General features: G+C 37.9%; 2 protein-coding genes across 9 annotated transcripts in view; one reads left to right on the top strand and one right to left on the bottom strand.

Moving 5' to 3' along the window:
* ak2 (adenylate kinase 2) overlaps window positions 1-4,176 on the bottom strand; it is a 79,155-nt gene extending 74,979 nt beyond the window's left edge. For 3 of the 5 annotated variants that reach the window (XM_051955631.1, XM_051955632.1, XM_022220654.2), the window contains exons 1-2: window positions 3,972-4,176; window positions 547-672 (exon numbers count right to left, since the gene is read on the bottom strand). In XM_051955631.1, the coding sequence (XP_051811591.1) occupies window positions 547-672; window positions 3,972-4,070 (225 nt within the window). In that variant the 5' untranslated portion in view covers window positions 4,071-4,176. The remainder of the gene's footprint in view (window positions 1-546; window positions 673-3,971) is intronic. The other 2 variants (XM_022220655.2, XM_051955630.1) reach the window with 1 other exon arrangement.
* A 2,636-nt stretch (window positions 4,177-6,812) lies between these two features.
* The window catches only part of LOC127536126 (hepatic lectin-like), an 88,403-nt gene continuing 72,459 nt past the window's right edge, over window positions 6,813-22,756 (top strand). The window contains exons 1-8 of one of the 4 annotated variants that reach the window (XM_051955617.1): window positions 6,813-7,012; window positions 7,181-7,264; window positions 16,958-17,071; window positions 19,305-19,382; window positions 19,561-19,623; window positions 19,782-19,933; window positions 20,034-20,158; window positions 20,241-20,576. In XM_051955617.1, the coding sequence (XP_051811577.1) occupies window positions 6,955-7,012; window positions 7,181-7,264; window positions 16,958-17,071; window positions 19,305-19,382; window positions 19,561-19,623; window positions 19,782-19,933; window positions 20,034-20,158; window positions 20,241-20,436 (870 nt within the window). In that variant the 5' untranslated portion in view covers window positions 6,813-6,954 and the 3' untranslated portion in view covers window positions 20,437-20,576. Of the gene's footprint in view, window positions 7,013-7,180; window positions 7,265-16,957; window positions 17,072-19,304; window positions 19,383-19,560; window positions 19,624-19,781; window positions 19,934-20,033; window positions 20,159-20,240; window positions 20,577-22,756 lie in introns of those variants that run through there. The other 3 variants (XM_051955618.1, XM_051955623.1, XM_051955614.1) reach the window with 3 other exon arrangements.

Raw genomic sequence — 22,756 nt, 5'->3', positions numbered from 1 at the left:
ATTTCACATTTTTTAATGTTTTCTTTCCATGGAGTGATGTTTATAACGTGACCTGTTGACTTAAAATCAAATGAGTCATGAGGATTTGCATTGAAAGTAAACTAAATTTAAGCACTGTTTTTGAACCAGAAATATGTAACTTGAACCATTTTATAAATTGATTACACTTATTTACTCAAGCACAAGAAGTTTCATACCAAAAAGAAAGAATTTTAACTTTTTTTTTCCTTTAAAATTGATCAAATTGACTCACAACACAACAGGAGGGTTAATTACTAACCTCTCTGTAGTTGTGTATGTTATACTAACCTTTGTTTATTGTACTCTGGCAAAACATTTTCCTCCTGGATGAATAAAGCTGATCTTCTCTTATTTTATCTATGCGACTGAACTCTAACCCACAAATTCGTCATTTTGCTGCATGTAAATGTCACCTGACAACAAATAAAATGTAAAAGATGGAGCACGAAGAGCTGTACAGTCAACAGAGACCCAGAGATAGAAAAATACTAAAGGATGAGGAGAAGGAAAGGAGGAAAGTCGTACCAGTTTGCCAGAATCCATGGTCTGCTTCAGCCTCTTGCCGAGCTCGGAGCCTGAAGCCACCATGGCCCTCAGCATGTCTCCGGTGGCCAGGTGGCAAACGCAGTACTTCTCCGCTAACCGAGGGGCCTGCAGGGGGAAGGAGAGAGCGTCACCTTTAAAGTCTTTATTACTGATGCGTTTGGGTTAAACTTTCACGTGGCTAAAGTTCAGTCAGAGGACGAGTCGCTGAGATCGTTGGCTGCTTAAAGCATGAATTCTGTTTGTGTGTTTTGGCTCAGAGACCAAAGAGTTTTCAGCAGCACAGATTATTTATGTGGTTGCAACTACGAACCAATCGGATTTCAAACTGGGAGGTCAGAGTTATACAAGCAAAGAAACCCTAAATATTAGGAACTTTCTCTTTCAATAGCGGAAACTACTGAAGTGAAAGCTTGGCTTTCAGGATATTTGTGGATGTGATGTAATGTGGTCATCCAGTCCACTGGTTGAGTAGAAGGGTTTTTTGTATGCAAGCTGCTGAAAAAAGGGGTCCTGGGTTTACGACACCTTCAATTTACGTCATTTCATCGTTACATCAGAACTGGTTCAGTGGAACTAGCTGGTGAACAGAGCGGACGAATACGTTGTCACACAAAGAGCGCAGCACATGAATACTGTATGTATAGTAGTCACATGGCGCTATAAGACGGCTTTGTTTACATTTGCTGCCACATTGGATTGAGCTACATTCGAACTTCATTATGGCTCCTAAGCATAAGTCACGCTTACAGTTGACATTTTCGCTGGTATTTTCTTATCGAGTTGTGTTCCAGTGAGAGCTAATGACTGTTTTCATTACAGTAGTTATATAAATATGTAAAGGGATCAATAGCGTGATGCACGCAACGGCTTTGTTCACATTTTCATGGGAGTTCCAACTTACAGTGAAAATCATTACGTCACAGTATCTATCCATCTATCAACCAAGTGACATGAAATACAATGAGAACTGTTGTTAATAAGTATTTTAATTACTAATGAATATTTTAGTCGGTAAAATGTCTGTAGAATTCTAAAACATCAGTGAGCCATGACATGGTAAAATATCGTGTTTTTCCTGACAAAACACACAGAAGTTTCAAAAACCAAAGAAACTGAATTTCATATCTTCACATTTAACAAGCAAGAGTAAGAAACTGTCATTTTATTTACTTAAGAAAAGACATAAAGATACACTGAATCTCTAAACACGTTCGCTGAAAAAAATCATCATTTTAACTCTAAATATCCCCGTTTCTAAATGAATGAATCGAGTTTGCACCAGCTGCTGAATTACAACACTGTTAAAGAAACAGAGACTTGTATGTATTGTGAGAACACGTGTCTGTACCCTTTAACATGCACATGTGATTTATTTAGGGGCGCTACACATCGCAGACAGACCACAGGACACACCGACTGGAGGTCACTTTGACTTTTTTTAACACTTAGATGACATCTGACGTTAGTTTGTCCTTCAAAGCTGTGACACAAATCATTCTCAATTATATAACTGGATTCACAGCTGTGGACTCACTGTCCTTTATGCCACTCTGTACCTCTGCACTCAGAAATGTTTAGGTAGTTTAATATAGCACAGGGATCAATATGCTGGAGAAACGACCTGACATTCTTCTACCTGAAGCACCAGTTTGACTAGAACCGGTTCTGGTTAATCCGTCTGATCTCTCTTGTTTTTATATATTTATTCTTCTTTTCATTCTGCTGACAAACTGCAGCCCACAGCTTTGTGTTCACTGCTGCAGCTTTTGTTGTTCAGGTGTTTTATGATGTGAAACCAGCAGTAAATGAGACCAGACTTCATTAAGATAAGCAAGTGGAGCTATTTTGTTTTTACAGTCTGAGGTATTGATTTTTTTATTGTTTACTTGAAAAACCGTCAACAAACTTTATCAGACCGACAAAAGCCCAAACAAATGAGTTCAGAATTATACAAAATAAAGCTGAAACAATTAGCTGCTGTTTTGATTGATTTTCTGATAGAAAAATGGTGAAATTTGTGTCCAAGTCTAATACTTCATGAGTCTGAAACCCAACAAATTATATTTTACTCAATTTTCAAAAATATAAATGAAAGAAAACCAGCAAACCACCATGTTTGAGAAGCTAAAACTTTTTTTTTAAATGGAAAAAATACAAATAATGCATAAGTTTCTAGGAAACAGGTTATACAGATAGTGACTACACTATTTGAATTAAATATCAATTTTTAAAACAGAATAACCAAATATTTATAACTATAGTTGCATCATTTTCTCTGTTTCACAGCTGCAATGATTAGTTGTAAACTGTTAATTGAGTTTCCAACTATTTTGATGATCAATTAATTGGTTTAAATAACTTTTTTGGAGAAAAAATAATAATTCTCTGATTCCATCTTTTGAAAATTGTGTACTTTCTTACTTTATTTCAGCCTGCAACAAATGATTATTTTCACTGCCAGTTAATCATTGTCTAGATTAATCATACAGTTGTTTGGTTTATAAAATATGGAAATAGAGAGTCGTCTTTCATAAAGGAGGGGAAAAAACTGAAAAAAAATCAGTTAGGAACCTGGAATGAGACAATTTTGACTATTTACTTTAAAAAAAAAACTTCAATCTGAAGAACTGATTATCAAAATAGTTGGTGATTCATTTAATAGTCAACATCTAACCAATAAATCATGTCTGCTCAACTTCTTTAAATCATCTTGAGCTACAGTAGACATAATTTTAATCATTTTTTGACATTTTAGATACCAAACAACTAATCGATCAATACAAAAAATAATCAACAGGTTATCTAACAATGAAAATTACCATCAGTTGCAGCCCTTCTCAGTTTTATATCGCAGTTATAGCTTCGTTGCTCACTAGTCAAACTTAAAACATCTTGTTTGTTATCTGTGATCACGGCTGTAAATCTTTCATCAACTTTCATGAAATAATCTACAACAATTAACAACAAATGTCTAATGACCTTTAGAAGGAGCCCTGCAGTTACCCTTTCATTCTGAAATGTATTATGTAGCTGGAACAGTGGAAAATAAAGACATTTTACACTAATTAGGTCAAGCAAATGGGGTTTAAGTAACGGTTTAATCTTTAAATTTAAAAAACGTGCTGTGCACTTATTTTTTGGCATTTCAAACATTATTGAGCTTTAATAACAGGAAACGTCGCCACTAAACTAATAAACATACAGAACAATATTTGAGCTTTGTTTGGAAAGTTCACTGGCTGCGGCTAAAGACAAAAAGAAACTGGTACTATTTGATTTAATGTCAGGTAAAGCCAGGTAGGCTAGCGCTAGCAATAGCATTAGCATCATCTAATACTCTGCTAATGCCGACCACGCTCCAAGCTAACAGCTAACAGCTAGCTCCAGCTGCTCGTCTGCCTCACCTGAGTCCCCTTCCCGGCTCCGGGAGGTCCGAGCAGGATGGCACGGATGCCCTCTTGCACATCGGCTATCGCCTCCTTCAGTTGGGCGCTGGGGGCCATGTCTGGACCGAGGGAGCACCGAGGCAGAAACTTTACCAAAGTCTGTCGGTGTCGTCCTGATGACACTTCAGCCAAGTTGGCCAGAAAGGAAGCGGCACCGCCTCCTTTCTCAGACACCGTCTAAGCCCCGCCTCCTTACGGAAACAGAGGTGTCTGATTGGCTGTCAGACTGCTCGATCAAAGTGTGTGTGTGATGATTGGATGAAATTTCTGAACTGCCTCGTGTAACTTCCGAATTCATTCATTGTAGACTAAATATTCAAGATTTATTTTATTTTAGAGTTGAAATTTAAAGTTGTTGTACAGTTTTTTCTTGCTTTGAAAAAATTAATATTTAATTTAATTTTAGTGTTTTTTTAAATGATTTTTGCAAGTTTTAATGTAGTTTTTGTCCTTTTAAAAATAATTTTATATTTTGATCCTGTGGTCTTGTTTCCTCTTTATGAACCAATATTACAAGTTGCAATCTTGCTGAATTATCTTATTTAAGAGTTTAACCTGACATGTTGCCATCCATTTTTTTTCTTTTATTTCTTTTTGTATTTTACATTTCTTTTTAAAATCGATTTTGCAAGTTGTATTACTTTTTTCTGTCATTTTTTTGTATTTATATTTAATTGTTTTTAGAATTTGATTAATCAGGTTTTCATCCTGTTCAGTCATATTTTTCAAAAATATTTTTCATTATTTTTTTAAATCAGTCTTGTTTCTGTTAACTGCTGCTAATTTGATGATGTATGTCGTATTTTGCTCCTTTTTTATCTGTATTTGTTGATGTTCTGGGAAAACATTTATAATAATTAAAATTACAGAGAATATCTTGACTCTGAAGTTGACATAATGTTATTTTTTGAGCATGGACAAGGTTCATTTACACTGGAAATAGTATTAAATGACCAAAAAAAATCATCTAATCACTTTGGAAACTGATTCTGGAATAATATTATATAAATTAAGTTTATTATTATTATTATTATTATTATTATTATTATTACTTGAGTGAAAAAGCTCCATCTGCTTGTGAAGATGATGAGATGCAGCTAAAAGCTCCAGATGAAGCAGACAGTGTTGGTAGTGAAAGATCATTCTTGTTGATGGAAATAAAATAAAATAAGAATAAGAATAAAACTAGAAAAGCACTCGGAGAGCGCATACCTCCGCCATGCCGTTTGTCTGTCTGTCTGTCTGTCCATCTGTGTGTGTGTGTGTGTGTGTGTGTGTGTGTGTGTGTGTGTGTGTGTCTGTCTGTCTGTCTGTCTGTTTGTCTGTTAACAGCATAAGTCAAAAAGTCATGGACGGATTTTCACCAAATTTTTACAGGATGTCCGGAAGAGCACAAGTAAGAATCGATTAGATTTCGGAGGTGATCCAAATCACCGTCTGGATCCAGGAATTTTTTGAAGGTCGAAGGACAATTGAGACAATTGCGGCCATCTCTCAACTGTCCTTCGACCTTCGACCTTCAAAAAATCTAATCGATTCTTACTTGTGCTCTTCCGGACATCCTGTAAAAATTTGGTGAAAATCCGTCCATGACTTTTTGAGTTATGCTGTTAACAGACAAACAGACACACACACACACACACACACACACAGACGGACAGACAGACAAACAAACTCCGGTGATCACATAACCTCCTGGCGGAGGTAATAAGCTATAAAAGCGAGTTTGTGAATGAGATTTTATGTAAATTAAGTTTGTTTATCAGTAAAATTCTTTAGATTTTTTCAAACAACACAGCAATCCCATCAGTGCAAAAGGGTTCCTAATCTTTCTTGATCTTTCATGAGGTTAATAATATCATTAAGAACACAGTGAAGGAATAATGTTAATGTTTGTCTTTAGATGTCTTTGAATAGCTGTCAGTCCGTTTTATTGTTTCACTGTTAATTGTTTATTTGTGTATCATGTATCTGTTTTATATATAAATTTATATTAATTTTGTACAGCTGCTATCTTGGCCAGCTCTCCCTTGTAAAAGAGATTTCTAGTCTCAATGGGACTTCCTGATTTAAAAAAGGTAAAAAAATAATAATAATAATAAGGGATTAGATTTATATAGCGCTTTTCTAGGCACTCAAAGCGCTTCACAATGGATCCATTATTCATTCACTCACACATTGTCACTCTGGTGGTGGTATGCTACATTTGTAGCCACAGCTGCCCTGGGGCAGACTGACGGAAAATACAGTCAAGCCCGAAACTATTCATACCACTGGAAGATTTTGAAATAAAGTTACTTTTATTCAGCCAGCTAGTTTTTCTGGATTGGAAATGACACAGGCTTCTGCCAAAAGATAATATGACGACGTACAACAGCAACATTGTGGAAATAACTATTTCTCAGCTTTTATTTACATTTGAACTAAAAGTGACATGTCCTAAATTGTTTGGGTAATAAATGATTTCAAGCTTGATTGTAAATCTTCCTAATAAGGTCAGTAGGATCTTTTCTTGTGGTGAAACATTTTTTTAAATTTTGTAGTTTATTAGACTAAATTATCTCACTTTTGCTTTCTGCTATTAAAATATTGCTTTTTTATCTTTTTCTTGTGTTTCACTGTGACGGTGCAGATTCACGCTGATGTGGAAATATTCTCTGAAAATCTTGTTTCAGCATCGACAGCCACACAAACACACTGCTCATAACCCTAACCCATTTTCTGACGAAGCTGATCTGAAACCCTCAAACTAAAAGAAAAACATCGACTCTTTCTATTCTAATCTGATCCTAACTGTGGCTTCACCCCAAAAAAATGGAAGTGGAACATTTAGTGAAGTGACCAAATGTTTACAGGAAGTTACTTTTTGTTTTTTATGAGTGTAACGTGTGAAACTAAATTCAGTTCATTTCAGACTCTGTGAGAGTCACACAGCAGGAAAATGCCTGAATCTGAAGTCCTGTATTCTGATGTGACGTTCACCAGACCGAAGGCCAACGGTGAGTCCATCTGTCTGTCTGCGAAGGATATGAAAGCTTTCTGACAAAACCCTCCAGAGAAATGTTTGTTTTGGGGCTTGGTTTTGGAAGAAATGTGGCTGTTTGAACAGATATTTTAGCAGCAGTCCGTATAAATCAAACTGAGCTGTATCTGGTTTCATGTTTCAGCTGCAGAGACGTTTTCCCCGTCGGCCGACACAACTTACTCTGAGGTCAAGATTGCAAAAAAGCAGCCACCTGAAGAGCCGCCTGGTGAGTAAAACTAACCATCCATCCATCTGTTCTCTATACACCGCTTTATCCTTGTTAGGGTCGTGGGGGGTGCTGTAGCCTATTCCAGCTGACTCGGGCGAGGGCAGGGGACACCCTGGACAGGTCACCAGTCTGTCACAGGGCTACATATACAGACAGACAATCACACTCACATTCACACCTACGGACAATTTAGAGTGATCAATTCACCTCAGCATATTTTTGGACTGTGGGAGGAAGCCAGAGTACCCGGAGAAAACCCACGCATGCACAGGGAGAACATGCAAACTCCACGCAGAAAGATCCCAGGCCCAGGCCGGGATTTGAACCGGGGATCTTCTTGATGCAAGGCGAAAGTGCTAACCACTACTTCACTGTGCAGCCTAAAACTAACCAGCAAAAGAGAAATTGTGGCCTTGAGTTCGTCATGTGGTGAACAGATGAAGCTATTTTTATGCAAGATATAGTTTCGTGTTCTTCAGTCACACTGAAACAGAGCAACATGAATGTTACTGCATGTAATGAAATGCATATTCTGTCTAACAGAGTTGAAACTTCTAACACTGTGTCATTGGAACAAGTGTATTTTTCCTCTAAAAGGCAACAGCTCTGAATGTAATGCAAATATATAAAATGATATTCAATTCAAGGACAGATAAAGATAATCCCTTCATGTCGCATCAAAAAGCCATTTAAAGGAGAAATAAGTGCTTTTTAAAAACCATATATTGTAAGATTGTAAAAGCAATAGCAGGTCTTCCCCCCAAACCTCTCCCCTACGTTCCTGTCTGCCTTTTAACTTAATCTGTCAAATAAAGTCAGAAATGGCCCAAAAAATAACTTAACAAAGAAATAACAGAGATAAGTGAGGAATTAAAGACGCAATAAAAGCGACACATTTGGTTTTAACACTGGGGTGACATGAAATCTTGAGAATCAGTTGCTTAATTTTCTGCATTCTGGTGAATTTTTCTGCGTCACATTCTTGTGGGAATGTTTTTATTAATGTACAGGAAGACATACACTTCCAGATAATGCAGTAAAACAGTCAGGTATTCTGTATTACTGTCAAATAATTACTCTGCTGTGAACTATGAAATGTTAACGCAGCAGTTCACATCAATGTTTTTGAATTTTGACAACGTCTCAAGAAATTATGTTCAACCACCAAACTACACTAAGTTGGGTGAAGCAGATTTTCTCTACCATCATAAGGTGTTTTTATTATTTAATGAGTAGCATAAACACAAGATTTAAGTTCATTACTCGTCATAAATGAAGCTGCTCTGATGAGCTTTTCTATGTGTTTGACAGGAACATTTAACTGTTATGTGTTTCGTTACTGTAATTATGAACATATGTTTTTAATTTGATGAAGATTTGATAAATTAAGTTGCTCCAATTAGATTTAATTCACTAATGTTTGATTTTTGTTCATGCTTTGGTTTATGTGGTAGCTTATATAATCGAATATTTAGTCTCATTTTCAATTTTTATTTTATCTTTAACAGCAGTTTGTGTTTTAAAATCTAATATTTAAACCTTTAAAACAACAAACAACAAATCTGAGTATAAATTACACACAATTTTAAGTTGATACAATAATCAACATTATTATGTCGGCACAACTTATTAATATAATATTTGTAATTTGAAAGTTTATTTTAAAAAATACATTTGATTTTTAATTTTGAAATTATACATTTAATGACGTGGTGAAAAAAGGAGACGCTTTAAAAGATCTTCTGTTAAAATAATAATAGCTATTTTTATTATTATTATTATTGCTATTATTATTTGTAGTAGTAGCAGCAGTATTATAGCAAAAATTTAAAAAATAATTATTGTTATTATTATTATCATTATTATATTTAATTTTTTATTGTTGCTAAACAATTATTATTATTATTCAGGAAAACTAAAATCATAAAATATAATAATAAATATAATAATAATTGTTATCATTATTATTGTTTTGTTGTTTTTTGTATGAGTCAACACACATACAGGCTGGATTTCGACTTTAGTCTTCTCACATGTATTTGTTTGGGGAATTAACATCCTAAAACGTGCATGTGGCACCTTTTAAAGTCACTGATAATTTAATTAATTTGAATTTAATTCAAAAATCTCTGAAATTTAACTGCACAGGCGCATTTCAGCAAAAGATTTCTACACATTCAGGACACATCACAACATATCTGTGTTTGACCAGTGAGGATTCAGTTTAAAGCTGATTTCTCAGAACAACTCTGTGTCGACTTGTGGTGATTATTTCCTCAAAAGAGACTGTTGGGATCAAGAGTTCAGATTTATCATTTATTTCATCACAGATTTGTCTGTATAAAAAAATATCACCAGTACCACCCTGGAAAGCAACAACATTGCAGGCTGTCAGTGACACCAGTACACAAGTCCATAGACAGAAGTTATTAGAGGGAAGGGAGGACCTGTTTTATCTCCAGAAAAAGAGTCAAAGAGAAGTCGTGGTTTATTTAAGAAAATGAGGAAGTTGCTACAGTCGAGGTCAAAAGTTTACATACGCATGTAAAGAACATAATGTCATGGCTCGCTTGAGTTTCCAGTTATTTCTACAACTCAGATAGAGTGATTGGAACAGATACTTCTTTGTCACAAAAACATTCATGAAGTTTGGTTCCTTTGTGACTTTATGATGGGTTAACAGAAAAAGTGACCAAATCTGCTGGGTCAAAAATATACATACAGCAATGCTAATATTTGGTTACACGTCCCTTGGCCATTTTCACTTTAATTAGAAGCTTTTGGTAGCCATCCACAAGCTTCTGGTTGAATCTTTGACTGCTCCTCTTGACAGAATCGGTGCAGTTCAGTTAAATTTCTTGGCTTTCTGACATGGACTTGTTTCTTCAGCATTGTCCACATGTTTTCAATGGGGTTTTAAGTCAGGACTTTGGGAAGGCCATTCTGAAACCTTAATTCTAGCCTGATTTAGCCGTTCCATTACCACTTTTGATGTGTGTTTGGGGTCACTGTCCTGTTGGAACACCCAACTGTGGCCAAGACCCAACCTTCGGGCTGATCATTTTAGGTTAGGTTGAAGAATTTGAAGGTAATCCTCCTTCTTCATTATCCCATTTACTCTCTGTAAAGCACCAGTTCCATGGGCAGCAAAACAACTCCACAGCATAATACTACCACCACCGTGCTTGACGGTAGACATGGTGTTCTTGGGGTCAAAGGCCTCACCTTTTCTCCTCCAAACATATTGCTCGGCATTGTGGCCAAACAACTCGATTTTTGTTTCGTCTGACCACAGAACTTTCCTCCAGAAGGTCTTATCTTTGCCCATGTGATCAGCAGCAAACTTCAGTTGAGCCTTAAGGTGTCGCTTTTGGAGCAAAGACTTCTGTCTTGCACGGCAGCCTCTCAGTCCATGGCAATGCAAAACACCCTTGACCATGGACACTGACACCTGTGTTCCAGCAGCTTCTAATTCTTGGCAGATCTGCTTTTTGGTGGTTTGGTGGTTCTCGGTTGACTCTTAACCCTCCTGACCAATTTTTTCTCAGCATCAGGTGATAGTTTGCATTTTCTTCCCAATCGTGGCAGTGACAAAACAGTGCCATGCACTTTGCACTGTTGCTCTTGGGACCTGCAGCTGCTTTGAAACGGCTCCAAGTGACTTTCCTGACTTGTTCAAGTCAATGATTCGCTTTTTCAGATCCGTGCTGAGCTTCTTTGACTTTCCCGTTGTAGCGTTTGTGGGCATTTGTATTCACTGAGCCCTATTTAAATGGCCTCAGAGAAGTAACCAGCTGTAGTCACTCATAATCACTCACAAGAAGTTAAGAGGCAATGCTATGAAGCTCAATTCATTGACACAACTTTCTAAGTCAACAAAACTGCAAATTCATGTTGCTGTATGTATATTTTTGACTCAGCAGATTTGGTCACTTTTTCTGTTAACCCATAATAAAGTCATAAAAGAACCAAACTTCATGAATGTTTTTGTGACAAAGAAGTATCTGTTCCAATCACTCTATCAGAGAAAAAAACAGAGTTGTAGAAATAACTGGAAACTCAAGAGAGCCATGACATTATGTTCTTTACAAGTGTATGTAAACTTTTGACCTCGACTGTATGAAGACATGGCAGATATATGAAAACTCTTCTGTTTTAATGTCTCGTGCTTCTACAGGAGCGGCAGTTGTCCACATGTTGTTTTAACTCATAACTCTTTTGTTGGTGATTTATTTAAAGCTTTGTTCAGTCATATTTTGATGCTTATCTCCACGTGTCCTACAAACAAAATGAGTCAAATATCGAGGGGGCGCTCATGCGCAGTAATGGAGTAGACCTGTCTTTATGAGGCTCCGTTGCGGTCTTCTAAGCTTTGCCTTTTTTCGCTACACTTACTAATTGTCATTTTGCCCACCAACTGTCAGAACTGTTTTTAAGTGATAACCAGCTATTTTTCCACGATGGGACCTAAGAAGGATGAAGGAAAACTGGCAACGGCTGCATCGGTGAGCGCTAGCAATGATGCTATATTAGCTCAACAAGTATGGTGCTGAGATAGCTAAAGTTTCAACGCAGGTGGAAGAATTGAAAAAGTCGATGGAGGACCGCCTGAACACAGTCGAGAATCACTTGTGCACATTGCAAAGCGAGTTTAGTCAGACTGCACAACGTTTGGACTTTATGGATGCGGCCCTTTCCGATGCAGACGTTCGCATGACTTCACTGGAAGCGAGCTGCCGTGAACTTCAAGCAGAAAACAGCCAACTTAAAGCTAAACTAAATGACTTGGAAGGATGCTCGCGGCGGCTAAACATCAGGATTGTTGGAATCAAAGCTCCAATTGATTCATCCGGCCCGCTCTCTGAAGCAAGAGTACCGCCGCGGCATCCACCTGGCTGCAGCTGCAGTGCTCCCCCAAGTGCAGTATTGTATAATAACTGTAAAAAATAAAGCTGACGACTTCATGGATTTCGCCTATCGCGGGTTCTTTTTGGAACGTCACCCCCACGATAAACGAGGGTTCACTGTATTGCACTTTAATTTACCTCACCGTTCCTGAAGGGCACATTGAAATTAAGATATTCTTCCTATGTGTAGCTTTATATTTGGATACTCAACTTATATTAGAGGACTGCACGGCTGTTTTGATTGCAGTAATGCAAATGTTGTGGCTATATTGCCCAGCAGTCTCCCGAGTATCAGTGGGTTTTGCCGCTTCGTTCTTGTTTTTTGCGGCGTAAAGAGTTTGGGTTTTGATATGTTTTCTTTCTTTTTAAGTATTTGTTTACTCTGTTTTGATTCTCCTGCCAGTATGATAACTCGTTGCATCGCTCCACATACATTTTTAGTTTGCCTTCTTGAATGCAGGTCGACTCCTCAGGGTTGGCTTTGAGTCATCTCACATTTACAATGTCAGGGCCTTGGGTTTCTGGTGGACAAGAGATGTGGGGGTAGAGATCTCAGTTGATCTGTGGGACAGAGCCTTAAGAGGTATAAATTCATGTTCAATAAATGCCAGACTTCAGCTTATACAGTTTAAAGTTGTACATCGCTTACGTTATTCTAAGACGAGGCTTAATAGACTTTTTCCTTCCATTTCACCCTTGTGTGACAAATGCAAAGTGAGTAATGGTACATTAGGGCATTTCTTCTTTTTCTGTCCCTTGCTTAAAAACTTCAGGTCTGAAATTTTTCAATTGTACAGTACGGTATATAAGAAGACCATAACACCAGATGTTTTAACAGTGATACTTGGCTGTTCAGATCAAACTGTGTCATGCTCCCAGTCAGCTCAGCAAGCCATCATGTTTGGCATGACTATTGCAAAGAGGGTCATTTTGAGAGAATGGAAGTCCACTACGCCTCCTAGTTATTATAAATGGCTGAACGATATGATGTCATGTTTATATCTTGAAGAGATCCGGTATGGTTTGTCTGATACTCAAGATACATTTAGATCAATCTGGGGTCCCTTTGTTGATCATATCAAGCAGAAGGGGACTCGGCCTGCAACCTCAGGGGACTGAACTGTGGAGCCTGCTCACTCTGGACTGCTGGCACTGTTGTATTTGCACTATGTGGATTGTATGCATTAATTTTTTTATATTTTCTGTGAAAGATACCTTTGCACTGCCAGCGTTTGTGTTCATGTTTGAAATTTTAAATGTGAAAAATTGAATAAAACTATATTCTTAAAAAATGAGTCAAATATCTGCAGCACAGAGAGTTTGGAACCCAAAATACTTTATTTACAGAAGTATTTTTCTCCATTATGTGTGTGAAAATACAGTAATTTAAGCTCAAATGTTTGAATTCCCTTGTGTTTCTTTAAGATACTGCAGTTAATCCAGATTTCTATGAAGTTTAGCGTTGTAGATTAAGTTTCTAAAAACTGAGAGGGTGTGTTTTTTAAACTGATATGTATACTTTTCCCCAAAGCAGCTGAATTATTTTAAATCTAATCATGTACACACCACAGAAAAGAACTAATATTTATTCTCTCCATATGTCGCGTTCAGTAAATACAAGAACAGAAAATAGATTTTTTTTTAAAAAGATATAGAAAGTGCAATAAATGTTTATTTTTACAAAGATGTACATAAGCGCATTAATAGTACTACCAGTTGTAATAGAAATAGATAAAAAAAAATACCAATAGTATAAATTGCAAGTTTATTAAAGTGTTTCATTTGCATTCAGGAAAAATCATTCTTTATATTTTTAAAAAACAAAAGTGATTTGTACTTTTTCATAACAGAAAAATAATGTTTCCCTATAAAGAATAGTGCTTTTAAAAAAATACTGTCTAGTATTATATTACAAGCAATCACAGTAAAGATGTGTGTACTTTTTTGAGCTTCGTTTTAAAATTTGTCTGTAATTGCAGTCAAAACATTAAAATACAGGGATGTCCAATGTTACCAGCCCACTGATATTATCAACCTGATACTGGCACAAAAAGGTAATATCGTTCAATATCGCTCTAGTTTTTCGCATTTTTCGCCTGCATCACGAAAACTGATAAAATGGCTGGATTTCGCCGGCATTTATCGGACTCAGAGAGAGAGGGAGAGTGGTGAAATGTCATTTGAGACAATTAAAAAATATATATATACATGTCATATTTTCCAAAACTTAAGTTGAAATAATTTTCTTATTTTGCACAGACAATGTTTTCATTTGAAAGCCTTGTTGCATTTGACAATGCATCCATTGGGTCATCACAATAAAATTATGTATAATGTGTTAATTCCACCACAGGAGATATGTGATCTTAGCTAAAATTAGTTAAATAGCCCATATATATTGGTATCGGCATCAGAAATCAAGAGTTGGACAATATCGGCATATCGGTTATTGGCAAAAAACCCGATATCGGACATCCCTATTAAAACATTCAGACATTATGGTTTGTGTGAGTGAACATGTTTAGTACATGTGGAAACACAGCATTAATATTTATTCAAACGAGGATCACACAGAGCTAGAGGCTTCATTTGCAATACAGATGTTGACAAATAAGACATTTAAAAAAACATTAAAAATGATGGTTAATCTATTAACAAGGACAATTAACTTAATAAAATCCTCAAGAGTAATTAGAGCAATTGACATTTTAAACTATCAATTTTTAATTAATGATACACACGTGGACAAAATTGTTGGTACCCCTCAGTTAAAGAAGGAAAAACCCACAATTCTCACTGAAATCACTTGAAACTCACAAAAGTAACAATAAATAAAAATTTATTGAAAATTAAATCATCAAAAACAGCCATTACTTTTGAATTGTTGATTAACATAATTATTTAAAAAAACAAACTAATGAAACAGGCCTGGACAAAAATGATGGTACCTCTATAAAAGATTGAAAACTATTTGACCAGAGTGACATGATTAACTCAGGTGTGTCATTTAATTGACATCACAGGTGTTTCCAAACTCATAATCAGTCAGTCTGCCTATTTAAAGGGAGACAAGTAGTCACCCTGCTGTTTGGTGAAAAGGTGTGTACCACACTGAACATGGACAACAGAAAGCGAAGGAGAGAATTGTCCCAGGACATCCGAAAAAAAAATTATAGACAAACATCTTAAAGGTAAAGGCTATAAGACCATCTCTAAACAGCTTGAAGTTCCTGTGACAACAGTGGCTCATATTATTCAGAAGTTCAAGACCCACGGGACAGTAGCCAACCTCCCTGGACGTGGCCGCAAGAGGAAAATTGATGACAAATTGAAGAGACGGATCGTTGGAATTGTATCCAAAGAGCCCAGAGCAACCTCCAAAGAAATTAAAGGTGAACTCCAAGGCCAAGGTACATCAGTGTCAGATCGCACCATTCGTCGTTGTTTGAGCCAAAGTGGACTTCATGGGAGACGACCAAGGAGGACACCACTGCTGAAAAAAACTCATAAAAAAGCCAGACTGGAATTTGCAAAAATGCATGTTGACAAGCCACAAATCTTCTGGGAGAATGTCCTTTGGACAGATGAGACCAAACTGGAGCTTTTTGGTAAGGCACATCAACTCTATGTTCATAGACTCAAAAACCAAGCATACGAAGAAAAGAACACTGTCCCTACGGTGAAACATGGAGGAGGCTCAGTAATGTTTTGGGGCTGCTTTGCTGCATCTGGCACAGGGTGTCTTGAAAGTGTGCAAGGTACGATGAAATCTGAAGACTATCAAGGCATTCTGGAGAGAAATGTGCTGCCTAGTGTCAGAAAGCTTGGTCTCAGTCGCAGGTCATGGGTCTTCCAACAGGACAACGATCCAGAACACACAGCCAAAAACACCCAAGAATGGCTGAGAGAAAAGCGTTGGACTATTCTAAAGTGGCCTTCTATGAGCCCAGATCTGAATCCCATTGAACATATGTGGAAGGAGCTGAAACATGCCATTTGGAGAAGACACCCATCAAACCTGAGACAACTGGAGCTGTTTGCTCATGAGGAGTGGGCCAAAATACCTGTTGACAGCTGCAGAACGCTCATTGACAAATACAGAAATCGTTTAATTGCAGTGATTGCCTCAAAAGGTTGTGCAACAAAATATTAAGTTATGGGTACCATCATTTTTGTCCAGCCCTATTTCATTAGTTTGTTTTTTTAAATAATTATGTTAATCAACAATTCAAAAGTGATGGCTGATTTTGATTATTTAATTTTCAATAAATTTTTATTTATTGTTACTTTTGTGAGTTTCAAGTGATTTCAGTGAGAATTGTGGGTTTTTCCTTCTTTAACTGAGGGGTACCAACAATTTTGTCCACGTGTGTATATCTGAGCTTTTTAGTAGTGGGTAGAGTGGCCGTCTCGCAACCGGATGGTTGCGGTTCGATCCCCCGGCCCGTCGTGCTCATGTCCCTGAGCAAGACACCTAACCCCTAATTGCTCCTGATGGGTTGCGGTTAGCGCCTTGCATGGCAGCTCCCGCCATCAGTGTGTGAATGTGTGTGTGAATGGGATGTATCATGTAAAGCGCTTTGGATAAAAGCGCTATATAAATACAACCATTGACCATTTAATTTTCTGCAGCAAAAATATTTAATTTTCTTCCAGATGATATTACTGGAGAAAGCTGATCGTTTGTGGTGCGTCTGTGTGCTTCATTGTGCAATGTTCCTGTTTTTGTGGCCAGAAGTTGCACATATTTATCTGTTCATCTCTTTCTCTGTTGACCGTTCAGCCGGTTTCCATGAAGATGAGTCAAGCAGAAAGCTTAAAGTCACGTCAGAGAGAGTCGCTCTGCTGGTTCTCACTGTTCTGCTGGCAGCTGCTGTCATTGCTCTCAGTGTTACCGGTGAGTCTGTGCAGCTCTTAACACCAATAAACAGCTGATCAAGGTTAAATGAGACAGAAAATGCTTGTGTCATTAAATTTGCAACTAATCTTGTTTGTTCAGTACAACAGAAGAAACTACACCTCTTTACAATATCACTTAAATGTCAAATGATTCAGATTGTATATTGAAGTTGTCATACAATCAGGGAAGAACCCAAGCAGCAGGCGTAGACAGGAGGGTGAAGTTAAATATGATTTAATTAAAGAAAACAGAATATTAACTGAACAGAAACACGGAGTGAGGGAAACAACGGAGAGGAAAACCTCAACTAATTAACAGAGGGCGGACCAGAAGGCCGAGAAGAACTAAACCAAAAACTAAACTAAATAGTGGGGAAGATAACTCACAGCAGTCCAGGGTGTCCAGTGTCTGACAGGCAGAAAGGAGGGGCAGAGCAGACTGGGTTGCAGGAGGTGGTGAGAGGCAGGCAGGAAAACAGGCAGGATAATCCAAAGGAGAAGCAGAGTCCAAGAAACTACGTGTGGGGGACAATGAACAGAGTGCAGGGTTCCAACAGAGTGAGTTACGGCATGGACAGAGGAGCGTGGCTGAGTCTTGGCAGGTGAAGCATGGAACAATGAGCCAGCAGAGAACTCTGTAGAAAGGCTGGGTTATATACTGCAGTGATTTGTTGATTATTGCCAGCTGTGCTCTCTGCACAGCCATTCCTCATTTGGCTGATTGAGCCAGAGCACCGGAGCAGGAGGATCATGACAGAAGTAACTGCATGATTTCTAAGTTAAACAATAGAACATTTCTTCTTATGAAAAGTCTGAAATAAATACTTTAGAAAGGCTATGTTAAAAACACAGGTTTCCAAGCAGAAAGTGATTCCCAATCAGCCAAGCCGCATAAAGGTGGTTATAAAATGAGAAGTGAATGGGATAATGTTTTTAGTTTTTGATTTGTGGACTGCGTCTATCTGCATGTCTGCATCATGGCTCCATATGAACCAGGATTGGAACTAAATAATGTCATTGTATGATTCACAAACATGGAGAAGAAAACAGGAACATCAGTGAGAAACTAAAAGCCAGTGAACCACAATGTCCACAGTAATCAGGAGGTATAAAAGGAGTCATAGTACCACTAATCATGGCCGCAGTGGTCGTCCTTTTAAAACGCCTCCACTGACAGTGAACTACTTTCACAATCCAGCAGACGGCAGCTACTTCAGACTTAACACATGGGTTATTAAAGGAAATCTGAGTTTCTGTGGAGCTCAGACAGTGTGAAGAGAAGTTCAAAACATTAACCTCTATAGACGGAGGACGAGAAAGAGACACTTCCTGTTTTCAACACAAAACTGTAAGTTGATACAAGATAAGGAGTTCAGAAAAGAACATTAAAAGAAGCCTGATAAATGTTGAGAGCACATTCTTTGGTCAGATGACACCCAGATACATTTGTTGGGTCCATTTGGTGTGAATCTGACCAGGACTACCACATGGATGGACACTCCTGGTAGTGAAGAACAGAGGTGGGATGGTGATGATATGAGATGAGATACTTATAGATGCACCATGAATGTCTGTGGAAAAACCAAAACACTGGAAGACAAAACGACTTCCAGTCTGCAGAACCTTGAAAAAGAGTAATATTCCAGCATGAGGACCATCCAGAGAACAAAATAACAAGACGTTCTAAAGAAAGAAAAACTAAGTGAAACTCGAACCTGGTCAAGTACATCATCTGACTTCACCAGAACACCTTTGGGGTATCTTCAAAAGAAAGGTAAAACAACAAACCCCTCCAGCAAAGTCTGAAGAATGGCAGAACAACAAGTTGGTATCCTCCATGTAAAGGAGGACTGAGTCTGTCACTAAAAATAAGGTTGGATGTTCAACAGCATAGTAATGATAATGTTCAGACTTCTGTTGCATTCAGTTACTGCTTTGGGGTCTGTATTTATAATGTAGAAAATCTAGACTGCTGGTTTTTAATTTGACATACAAATAAGTACCCACTGTTCTACTTAGAACTGATGCAATTCCTGTGAGGTGAAATGATTTCAAAACCTTTGATATTGATGTTGTCCCAGTGTACTCCACTACAACTGATATATTTTATTTCTTTAGAGCTTTTGTTGTGAAAAATCTGAACAGATCACAAAATCACTGTTTATCCCATTTCAGTGAGACACAATCTGAGACTGACTGATTTCTTGTTTGCTTTGTTGTTTTTATATCAGCGTTTGACAACAAAAGAACCAAGGAAGAGCTCAGAAGTCTCAAAATGGAGTTGGAAACTTTAAATAAAAGTCTGTCAGGTGAGGATTTAAGACAACAGCGCTGCAATGCTGGAGAAACTTGGATTGTTTCTGACCTTCTTCAGAGTGATTCAGTTTAATGACACACAGCTGATGTTAACATTCAACATTCTTTATTGGTTCTTCTCAACTTTTTAGATGATAAATGACTGATCAGATGTTTTAATTTCAATCATAGCAGAAACCAAACCAAGCAGCACTGTGCAGCCCACATGTCCACCACCTCCTACAGTGGGATCATGTAAGTCATGGATTTGTCTTAAATTAGTGTCTTCTAATAATGATGACTGAATAACTGACTGATGCTTTAAGTTAAACTGTAACTGCTGCACAGAAGAAGCCTCCTGATGCCTCCAAATCACACAAACATCAACAGTTTGTTCTGTAATCTCTTCAAAGATGAGCCATGTCCAAAATGTGAAGCAGGCTGGGAGCATCATGGAGGAAAGTGTTATCACTTCACCACCAATAAATCATCCTGGGAAGAGAGCAGATGTTTCTGTCAAAGTCAAGGAGGAGATCTGGTGAAGATAGACAGCAGGGATGAGCAGGTAGAAACTCTGCTGCATTCTCATGTATATTATCACAACTTTATGTTTCACCATCTCAGCCTGGAAAAGTCTCACAACTTTCATCAACTTTCCTGTTCAGAGTTTTCTGGCGAGACGACTGAGAGACGTAATGGAAGAAACTGCGGACAGGTTCTGGATCGGCCTGACCGACACAAAAGAAGAAGACATATGGTTGTGGGTGGATGGCTCACTGCTGGATGAAAGGTTTGATTCTCATCAAAACATTTTGGTCCATTTCCAAAATCAAAACCACCAAGATTTACTGAATCTTTTCTTCTTCTGTTAGTTTGAAGTTTTGGAGCTACAAGGAGCCAGACAACTGGAACGGAACGGATACCAATGGAGAGGATTGTGTGAGGATGGGGGAGAAAGTTCGAGCTCATGACCTGAACTGTTGGTTTGACCACTCGTGCAAAAATCCTCACAGAAGTATTTGTGAGAAACCAGAAAAAACTGGCCAGCGTTCATATGTTTGTGTCTAAAGTTCACTTCAGGTTTAGAAACAATCTGAGTACAGGATACAGAAGGTGGAGCGATGCTGTTTTAATAAAGCTAAAGTCACAAACATTTAAAGATTCCCTGCAGACTTGTTCAAAGACAAAATAAAGCTCTTCTTGCTGAACTCTGTCTGTCTGAGACTTCTTTTTATCTGCTGTATTTAAAGGTCCAGTGTGTCGGATTTACAAGAATCTATTGACAGAAACGGAACATAATATTCAGAATTGTGGTTTCATCGGTTTGAAGTCACTTCAAAATAACAATAGTTGTGTTTTTATGAGCTCAGAATGAGTTCTTTATATTTGCAGAAGGAGCAGCTCATGACATGATCAACCACCATGTTTCTACAGGAGCCCAGAGACGACAAACCAAACACCAGCTTCTATGTTTGGAAGAGGAGGGTGAGCTGAGAGATCTTCAGATGGTTGTAATCTACCATCTCACCACTAGATGGCACTAAATCCTGAACAATGCATCTTAGATTGAACCGCTGAACCTCCATCTGTGGACAGACTGACACAAAACTAATAATAAAGTCTCCCAGTTCACTCAAAACATCTGTTATCAATTACAGTCATCTAATCTGTGCATTAAACCATAATTAGTTGGAACAAAATGATCATGTCAGACTGACATTTATTATCTATTAAATTATTAACGATTTCAATAAATTAGACAAAAACGGATCAACAAATAATCTATGAGCTCATAGTTACAGAATAGAAATGACTAATTTGACTCAAGTAAAGAAAAAAACAGACTGTAGCTAAGAACATGACAAATTTGTGTTTTACAAGATGAATATGTGCAGAATATTTGTTTTCGTGTTGCAGAGACAGTTTGATCAGCTGAAGGGTGAAGTCTGGACACAATGATCCGACCACAGAGAGACACTGAAGGTAGGAACTTTAAATGAACTGGAGGCTGAAGAACAGGGAGCTTCAGCCACAACTGAACTTCAACATTTATTTACTGCAGTAAAACATTATCTGGAGAAAAAAAAGGAAAATCAACAGACTTAAGCCTCCTTTATGAAAGTAGATTCAGAAAATAAGACTGATTAAAATAAAGGCAATCAAGCACGTTATTATGTGTTTGAAATAAGACCAAAGTAGAAAAAAGAGGAACTGACTGTGAGAACAGAACAGAAGATGTTTAAACATGTCAGTATCTGCAGTAGGCGTGACGTTTTCTGTTGGTCTAATTCAGATGCACACTTCCCACAATGACAAACTGTTTATTGGCTGTAAGTGCACAATAACACCTAAATTCTCCTGTATCTTCACACAACGACACTACCAGTTATTATCAGGTGAAATCAGCAGTGTGACAGTACAGGATATCAACATTTAAAATCCAGAATTGCTGCTAAAACTACAGATAAAGTGTGATTCATGTGGGTTTCTCCTGTTCTGTTGACATGATGTTGTGCTATCTGCTTTAACATACAGCTGTTCATGTGTTTCTCCTCTAAATGTTGGTCAGATGAAGCTGCTGAGTCTCGTCCTGTCAGATCCAACACAGCATCAAAGTTGACATCAGAAAGAGTGATTCTGCTGCTTCTCTCGGCCCTGCTTGCTGCTGCTCTCATTGTCATTTACCGTCTGTGTGAGTTTCTACGCATTCATTCATGTACTTTTACCTAAAAACAAGGTGAACCATGGCTCCAGTCTCAGGTCTCTGTACTCTGGACCTCTGAGTGTTTGGCTGCATCCTTTCCTCCATTCTGATTAATCTCAGTGCTGCTGAGTGTTAGGATTCTGTATTGGTTGTTATCTTTTCCTGTTTTTTCCTTCTGTGTTCTGGTCTCTTTGTCTCCCTCTGTCTGTTGCTTTCTGTTTTTGGTTTCTGATTGTTGTCACCTTGGATTCATTTCACCTGTTCCCCTCTGTATTTAAGCCCGGCCATTGTGCTCAGTGGTCGCTGGCTCATTTGTCTTGGACTCACCTCGTTCCTGTCTCCGTTCCCTCTTTTCCCCTGGATATCATCATTCACAGGATTACACTGTTTCCCCGTTTCTAGATTACATTCACGGACTCAATGGTTTTCTTTTGGCCTTCAGTTAGGTTGTTCCTGGTTGTGAGTATTTTCCTCTGTTCTGTAGTTTGCTGTTATTTAGTTATAGAAGCCATCTCAGTCTTGTTTTCAGTTAGTTGTTGTTTTCTTTAATACATCTATTTTCATAAATTAAGGCCGACTGTCTAGTGTGTCTGCATTTGGGTTCTCCAGCCCTGACACTGAGCAGCGGTTCTATAGCATGATGCTGCCACCACCATGCTCAACTGTGGTGATGGTGTTCCTCCT

Source organism: Acanthochromis polyacanthus, chromosome 11 (assembly GCF_021347895.1).
Source record: "Acanthochromis polyacanthus isolate Apoly-LR-REF ecotype Palm Island chromosome 11, KAUST_Apoly_ChrSc, whole genome shotgun sequence".
In the NCBI taxonomy this organism is placed as follows: Eukaryota; Metazoa; Chordata; class Actinopteri; family Pomacentridae; genus Acanthochromis; species Acanthochromis polyacanthus.
Note: the sequence above shows the minus strand (reverse complement) of the source record. Positions and strands in the feature narration are given on the sequence as shown.